The 8626-nt window shown below is 41.0% G+C and overlaps 1 protein-coding gene across 1 annotated transcript in view; it reads left to right on the forward strand.

Moving 5' to 3' along the window:
• Window positions 1-6742, forward strand: part of ANKRA2 (ankyrin repeat, family A (RFXANK-like), 2) — an 8420-nt gene extending 1678 nt beyond the window's left edge. Inside the window, exons 2-8 of the mRNA XM_010134531.1 lie at window positions 817-975; window positions 2370-2435; window positions 4378-4475; window positions 4654-4779; window positions 5134-5200; window positions 5292-5372; window positions 6407-6742. Coding sequence (XP_010132833.1) covers window positions 817-975; window positions 2370-2435; window positions 4378-4475; window positions 4654-4779; window positions 5134-5200; window positions 5292-5372; window positions 6407-6462 — 653 coding nt within the window. The 3' untranslated portion in view covers window positions 6463-6742. The remainder of the gene's footprint in view (window positions 1-816; window positions 976-2369; window positions 2436-4377; window positions 4476-4653; window positions 4780-5133; window positions 5201-5291; window positions 5373-6406) is intronic.
• The last annotated feature ends 1884 nt before the right edge of the window (window positions 6743-8626 follow it).

Here is an 8626-nt window from a genome sequence, read left to right on the forward strand (position 1 = left end):
CTGGTGTCGAATCAATTTAGCCAGTAATGGAGTTTAATCCTCCAATATCCACCTCCAGTATTTAATTGGTTCACTTCTTAAAAATTACTTGGCTTCTGATCCACTTCTCAAAACCAAAAGCTACTTTTGAGGATCAGAAGCTGAAATAACATACACAAATATATATATTCTATAACAGAATGCCGTTAGATCCTAGAAGAAAGATGGAAAAGGTGAGTACAAATGAACACAGCAGCACTGAATGACTTCTTGAATTCTAAGTGATGATCTTCTGTTGCATTTTATGTAAGTTAATGAGGGATCCTGCTGGATAGGTATTCGTAATGTGGTTACTATTTTATCCCATAGGAGTGGGATAGTGGTGAAGAAAATCAGTGACAGTCGTCTCTACCCGTGCAGTGGACTGGTAGGGAGTAGGCAAGCATAGCAGACAAGAGCTGCATTGTGGTACTGTGCTGGAGAGAGTTAGTAAGGATACAGCAGGCTTCGTGGAGCCATCCTACCTGACTGATCCACTCCAGGCATGTTGAAAATCCGGACAAAGGCTTGGCTCATCTGAACACCAACTTGTCTCCAGGTGACATTACACCATACCGAAGATGTGGGGTAGCAGCATTGTCTTACGCTAGAAATCGACACAGTCCTTTATTCAAGTCACAGTCCACAGTGGGAAAAGCCCATGTCACAAAGCTCACGTAACATTGGTTTTAAAGTTCTTGGGATACTGGTGCTTTCTAGTTTGTCTTAGAATCTGTGGCTTACTTTTAATGCTCTTACTAGTATTAAAACCCTGTCTGTTTTCTCTGTTCTGTGTAGCTGAATGCAACATCCACACTTCTCCTTCCCCTGGTATCCAAGTAAGACATGTTTATACTCCGTCAACCACTAAGCATTTCTCGCCAATAAAACAATCGACCACCCTGACTAACAAACACAGGGGAAACGAAGTCTCTACAACACCTCTGCTGGTGAACTGTAAGTATCCTTCTGCCTTGCTGTTAACAATTATTTTGTGAACTGTATGTTAGATGCTTGACAGATTTTTCAAATCTTTCCTTCAGTGTTGTAACAAACTTTTATACTGTAAGAAAACACTGAAATCACCTTGTCTAATTTCACGTGGTTCCAACCTCAAAGCAATAATCCACCTGCTGTGTTTGGATTCATGACTGAAGCCTATTTTCCAGAAAGGATCCGATTCTTGATTTAAAAAATGAGTAAAGGTTTTTCTGATCCTTTGTAAGCTTTAAGTTAATGTGCTTCATAGACTTGTCAGAACTTGTGCATCTTGTAAAATTTATTACAATGCACAGGTTTTAAGTGCTACTGCCTACTGCAAATGTCATGATGGTCACAAATCTTGAAAGTCAAGAAAGCAGTATTGTTTATGGGGTCTTGTTAATTGTCAAGAGTTTTCTTTATAAATTCATTCTCTGTAATTCAATTATAAATTATTTCCTTTAAAATTTGTAAGTCCAATGCTAAAAAGGGGCACTTGGGTGGGAAAATTAATCTGGAGCTGGCACCTATGCCTCTGAACAAAATATGCAGTCTTTCTGAAAAAAAACCCAAACTTCCCTGTAGTGAATAGGAAGAGGACAGTGAACATATACATACTATGAAATCATTAGCTAATTTTGTTATCATGTAACATGGATAATTTATTTTATATTCCCTCCTGAGCACCTTTCAGACCTGCTCCAAGTTGTATTTCTCAAAACTATGCACCTGTGCAGAGTCTCCTGTGGGATCAGAGACTTTTACTTCATAATCTCTTTAAGAATGATTTTGCTTTTAATGTTTGGTACTTTTTATAAGAAACAGATTCTTAAAAACCCCCACAATCCTTTTTTATCTCCTCTAGATGTCATGTTGTATATAGTTTTGTAATGGCTGATCTGTTCTACATTGCAGTGAGTGAGAATTGTGCTATGAGCTATTTTTGAGCAGCTTGACAGATCTCCTGATGGCTTGTGTGATCTCTTAAATGTCATTTTTAAACCATATGGTCTTAATTTATCAAAAGATCCTTACTTGATAATAATACTGATGAATGTTATTAATGTGGTTCTGGGTGGCTGACCAAGCAGCAGAGAACAGAGCGTGTTGCCTTGTAAAGAGTCCATGCAGGACTTTTTAGTACAATTTATGCATGGGTTAAAAAAAATTACCTAAACCTATGAAACTCTTTGGAAACCCTTTATTTTTTAAGATAGGTTTCACCTTATACTTTGAGCTGAAATCACTATCTACACTCTCAAATCCCAGTCCTGTACTGCTCAAGCCAATAGATGTGTTATGCCCAGCTCCAAACGGAGCACAATGAAAACTGTTGTGTGTAACACGTGCTTTTGCTTCCCTTTTTGCAGCTTTATCAGTTCATCAGCTGGCTGCTCAAGGAGAAATGTTGTATCTGGCCACGCGTATTGAACAAGGTGAGACAGAGGAAGCTTGAATGTCTGCCTTTCTTCTTTGTTGCCTTCGTACTCTGTTACGCTTGACCTTTCCCCTGAAACTTCATTTTAAAAAATCCCCAGTTCTGGAACAAGTTGAACCTATTTGAGGTATCTGTTCTTTGCAGATATGAACTGTTGTGTCCTATCAGTCTTCACTCGTTTCAGTCATATGGGCTTTAAATTAAACATTAGCATTAACAGGAGTTTTAGGTAAATCTCCTCCTCCTGCTTCTCCCCAGCTATATAGGTAATCCATGGAAATGAGAAGGGAGAATCTGTTAGTTCTATAAGAAGAGTTAATTTTTTAAAAAATGCCTTTGTAATTTAGAACACAATTCTATGGTGACTTTCCAATCCTATTTAATCAATCAACGTACAAAGCTATATGCTGGTAATTTAAGACATGGCTCACACTGTCGCAAAAGTCGGGGCTGCCAATGTGACACACTTTAGTTGTTCAGAACAAGAGAGTTTTATTCTTAGAAAACAACCTGTTTATATAAACACTATAGTTGACGTGCCCTCTTCTGATTGGTTTCAAGTTTACTCTTCCGCCCAGAGATGTGACGACCCTCCAATCCATCCACTGACCCCGCCTTTCTTCTGCCCGGCGACACACCTCCGGCTTAGGGGACTCACCCCCACTATGCTTGTCTGCCGGTGGCTAACTTGTATTTTTCCAGACCTTTTAAGGGTAAGCTTCCCTCGGGCCTGCCGTGTCCACCCACACTTACCCCTTTCAGTTGTTCAGAACAAAAAGCTTTTATTCTTAGAAAACAACCTGTTTATGTACACACTCTAGTCCACGTGCCCTCTTCTGATTGGTTTCAAGTTTATTCTTCTGCTCAGAGATGCGACGACCCTCCAATCCATCCACTGACCCCGCCTTTCTTCTGCCCGGCGACTCGTCTCCTGCCCAGAGACTTACCCCCCTATGCTTGTCTGCCAGCAGCTAACTTGTACTTTTCCATACCTTTTAAGGGTCTCGGACCTGCCGAGTCCGCCCACATCACACCTGCAATATAATAGTGCTAGTTATTCTGAGTCGTATGATTGTCTTCAGTGTGACATTCTTGTGTCCATAATACATACACAAAACTTCAGCTCTACGTAACATAGTGAATTGAGTCCCATTCTTACTCCACTGTTAGTAATCAACCATTCTTTCAGTGAACCCGTGTTGAGATGCTTACTGGAAAGCAGGTAATGAGTTGCTCATACTTTGTAATGAGTCTTGTATATGGTAAACAAGTCAATTCTGGAGTGTCAAGTAACAGTTAAAAATGTGTATTGTGGCGCAATGATAAGCGTGGGATTTTTTAAGGTACTTAGCTATTAAAAAAAAAACCAAACAACTCCACTATTTCAGTCAGCAAATTTTTAAAAAAAGTTATTTTCCCTTCTTCCAGCACTAGAAGTAGACCTTCCACAAAACGCCCTGTTGGTTACACGAACTTTGGGAGGAACAGAGTTAACTATCCATATTGCTTTACAGGCTAATTCTTTACAAAACTGGGTGGCTCCCTCTATTGAAAAAAAACACTTCTTACAGTGTACAACACAATCTACCTCTTTATTTTTCAAGCAGCCCTTCTCTTCTTTCCAAAGATAAAGCCCAGGTTACAGACAACTTGTAACATTTCTGACGAATTAGAGAAATTGATTTATAGAGCTTAAAAAAAATAAATACATCCAAATCTTAAATTTTACTTTGGTCATTTGGATGGGTTTTTTTCTTTCTCGGACAAAAATATTTGCACCACCACTGGGACAGAATTTTATTTTAAAAGTCAGGATAAGAATGACTTTCAGGATACACTGGTACTTCAGTCTGTTCACCATGGATATGTCAATTTAGTTCACCAGCTCATACAATGCATTAGTGAAAGGGATTACTAAGTTGCTATTTTTCTTTAAACAGAAAATGTAATCAATCATAAGGATGAAGATGGATTTACCCCTCTGATGTGGGCCGCAGCTCATGGGCAGATAGCAGTAGTGGAATTTCTCCTCCAGAATGTAAGGAAAAAGAAACCCTCATTTCATTTTAAATTTATTTAATTTTTAGTTCAATTTGCCTTCTTAAGTTTGTCAATGATGCTATACACTTAAAAGAGTTTTAAAGTCAAGTTCTGTGTAAAATCTCACATTAAAAATGTTTGGTTAATGTTGTTGTTGTTGCTTTTTATTATTTCAGGGTGCAGATCCTCAGATTTTGGGTAAAGGGCGAGAAAGTGCCCTCTCACTGGCTTGTAGTAAAGGATACACAGATATTGTCAAAATGCTGCTCGACTGTGGAGTTGATGTCAATGAGTATGACTGGGTAAGATTCTAGCTTGAATTTATGTCAGGGTGCTTTGGTCAGAAATTTGAAACACAGCACAACATTGACTGGGTTTGAAAATTCTTCTACTTCTGAAATATCTGAGAGTTTCAAAACTTCTGTGGGATAAGAGAAGCTGGCCCTACTACTTCTGACTTCTTGGAAGAAAGAGCTTACAGTCTAACCAGTAGACAAAAAAGAGATGGAAGCTGTGAAGAAGCAAAACAGAACGTTATTTTTATAAAGCCTGTGAAGTCTCTTACTGGTACATAGAAGTGTACTGGTGTGTTAAGGAATTACAGTTGCAGGCGGCTCAATCATTAAGCATCTTAAGACTTTTCTTTGCTTTTGCAGAATGGAGGCACGCCTCTGCTATATGCAGTACATGGGAACCATGTGAAATGTGTAAAAATTCTCCTTGGTAAGCACACTGTCTAAACTGAATTATCAGTAACGATGTGCTATCTCTTCTTGTTGTCAGAAATATGAGCTTATTTTCCTATTTTACACAGAAAGTGGTGCTGATCCAACTATTGAAACAGATGCCGGCTATAATTCCATGGATTTGGCTGTAGCCTTGGGCTATCGGAGCGGTGAGTATTGCAAATGTAAATTATTTTATTTTTATTCTTACGGTTTCTTGTTTATGTAGCAGCTGTAATGCCCTAGTAGAGGTTTTGCAGCTGTAAGAAGATCCCTATCCTACAAAATCTTAATACATCTAGAGGTATCAGCCCAAAATGGGTAGGAGTTTTCACCCCTGTCTCAGAAAGCCAGGTGCCTACTAAGAAAATGTCACTGACCTGGATCTGCGTCTGTGGGCACGAATAATGGTGTGCAGGTAGATGCAGCCCTGATCTAAATAAGGGGAGCTGAGCTGCTACCCCACCCTGTACAAAGGAGTGTGTGTTGCACTGGCCAATGGTAAGAGGCCTGCAGCCTTCCGGAACCCCTCACCCTGGTGCTCTGTTGATTGGCATGATGCAACTTGCAAAACCTTCTTCCCCTCTCAGACTAGCTCTGTTTTATCTTGGAGGCAGCCAGTAATAGTGCCAGTATCAGTGAATTAGCTACCTTGCTTGGTTCTGGAAAACAGAGGCAAAGAAGGGATTCTTGGCTGATTTTTCCCTCATGCTGCCTTCATTTTGAAAGCCCCTCAGAAACGGACTGAACACAAAAATAAGCTCAGCGCTGCATGTGCAACTTCTTCAAGCAGAGCCCTCTGCTTGGGAGATGTGGGGCGGTAGCCTCACAGATGTCTAGATGTAGGGCTATCTCAAGAGTTCAGTCTGAAAAGGTTCCACTGAAGTAGCTTCTAATAAATGGTTTTGCCTACTTGCCATTTAGTGACTTAAAACTTGCTTTCCATATGCTATCTGCCTATTCAAACCAGAGAACAGGTCGTCACCTCTAAAAACCATCATCTGCTTTACTGCGTGCATGGGTTTTACATTACATGAGGCTTTTATTTTCTTAAGGGACGCAAGCTTTCCTGTCCGCGCTTTATTAAATGATTGTGCAGGAAAAGCTGGCATCTGCCAGGAAAAAGTAGTACAACCCCAAAAAGCGTGGAAAAAACAGTGGACACTGAGTAACCTGATTTTTTTTTTTTTTTCCTCTGCTTTAGTTCAACAGGTTATTGAGTCCCATTTGTTAAGGCTACTTCAAAACATCAAGGAATGACGGTTGGCACTTCTGCAGGTGTCAGTTCCTGGCTTGGAGATCTGAACTGCTTTTTAGCCCTGTAATCAGTGACAAGGGTTGGTTGTTTTTTAACTTGACCTCCGTTCATCTATTGCTGGTTTTAGTTAAGGTTTTTAATATTCCTCCTCTTCTTCCATTGTTGTTCATAGAAAGGTGCAATGTTGTCCTTTTTTTTAAAGGTATTTTTTATAATTTTAGAAGAAATGTCAGTTGTCGGGCATGAAAAGCTTTGTAAATAAAATCAGTTTTGTCCATCTAAATGTTTACACTGAGTGCAGTAGGTGGCACTCTACCAAGTGTCCTACTTCATCGTGTCATTGATACATATTCACAGGAAGAAATTTTATTAGATATTGAGCTGTATCACTGCAGAAGATAGATGTCTTTACTGTTAATGATACTGAAGTGTGCACCGTGTGTGATTGTTTTCAAGATCCCCAGTTAATATTACTGTGTCAGCTTTTGACTTTGATTTTTAAAGTTGGTAATAAATTGAAGGACTTTGATGGATGGTAATTTAATTCCTACCTGATTTCTTTCCACCTGCCTCTGCCTTCCTGTTCTAGTCCTAAAACAACTAGGCCAGAGTGACCTAGGTAGAAATTTCTCTGATATAAGGAAGCCTAAATGGAAGTACACAATTCCTAGCTTCTAAATATCCTCCCTACAGTGGCTGAAGGCAGACACAAGCTGTATGGGAAGAAAAGCCAGAGCCTACTGCATTCCAGCCTTCTTCAGCCAAAGCGTGGTCCTTTGAATCATAGGCTATCTCAAGTTGCAAGGGACCTTATAAGGATCATAGAGTCCAACTGCCTGAGCCTTGCAGGACCACATAAAACTAGATCATATGACTAACAGTGCTTTCCAGATTCTCTTTGAACTTTGACAGGCTTGGGGCCATAACTACTTTCCTGGGGAGCTTGTTCCAGTGACTGACCACCCTCTCAGTGAAGAACCTTTTCCTAATGTCCAACTTAACTTCCTCTGATGCAGCTTCATTCCACTTCTTCGTGTCCTGTCACTGGTCACCAGAGCGAGATCAGCACCTCCTCCCTTCTGCCCCCCTGAGGAAGTTGTACACTGTGATGAGGTCACCTCTCAGCCTTCTCCAGGCTGAGCGGACCAGGTGACCTCAACCACCTCTCTTAAGTCTTGCCCTTGAGGCCTTTCACTGACTTTGTCACTCTTCTCTGAGACACTCTGATAGTCTGATGTGGCTGAGCGGACCAGGTGACCTCAACCACCTCTCTTAAGTCTTGCCCTTGAGGCCTTTCACTGACTTTGTCACTCTTCTCTGAGACACTCTGATAGTCTGATGTCCCTCTTACCTTGAAGTCCTCAAAACTGCACACAGTGCTTGAGGTGGGGCCACACCAGTGCACTGTAGAGTGGGGCAATCATCTTCCTCATTGGGCCACAGCAACGCTGTGCTGGATGCACCCCAGGATACAGGTGGCCATTTTGGCTACCCGGGCATACTGTTGACTCACATTCAACTTGCCATCAACCCAGACTGCCTGGTCTCTTTCTGCAGGGTTGCTCTCCAGCCTCTCATATCCCAGTTTGGGGGGAATGACCCAGTGTAGGTGTTTAGTTAGAACAGCAATTACAGTTTTGAAAATCAGGCAATGTGAGCTGAATTTCTGGGACCCCAGCTCTTAAAACAGCAGTGAGTGAGGGTACATGTGATAGTTTTGCAGAAGAAGTAATAGATGAGCTTTTGAAAGAGACTTTTTAGAAGCTTTTCCTCTGACAGTCTGTATGGACGCCCCATGCGTGTTCAGGTGGTTCCATAAGCATTTCTCCACTGTCTCCACTAGAGGCCTGGGATCTGTTCACGCACACGCACCCCTAATCCCTGTCCTCCTTCCCCAGTTTGTGGGTGAACCCAATCTGCAATTTACTCTCCACCTAGAGTTCACAAGGTGTGAGTGGCCCCACATAGGCTACTATATTCCTGTTAGTTTTTCTGTTTGAAAATCATTCCATACACAAAGGAGATCAATACTGTTTCGACTACATGCACTGTGATCCTGGCCATAGTGGAAGGCTGGAGAATAATCCAGCTGAGTTCTCTGAGTCAGAGGAGTAGTGAATTAAAAATGCTAACTTTATTGCAAGGTGACTGAATATACAATAGGGG

The sequence above is a fragment of the Buceros rhinoceros genome, unplaced genomic scaffold, assembly GCF_000710305.1.
Source record: "Buceros rhinoceros silvestris isolate BGI_N320 unplaced genomic scaffold, ASM71030v1 scaffold8674, whole genome shotgun sequence".
NCBI lineage: Eukaryota > Metazoa > Chordata > Aves > Bucerotiformes > Bucerotidae > Buceros > Buceros rhinoceros.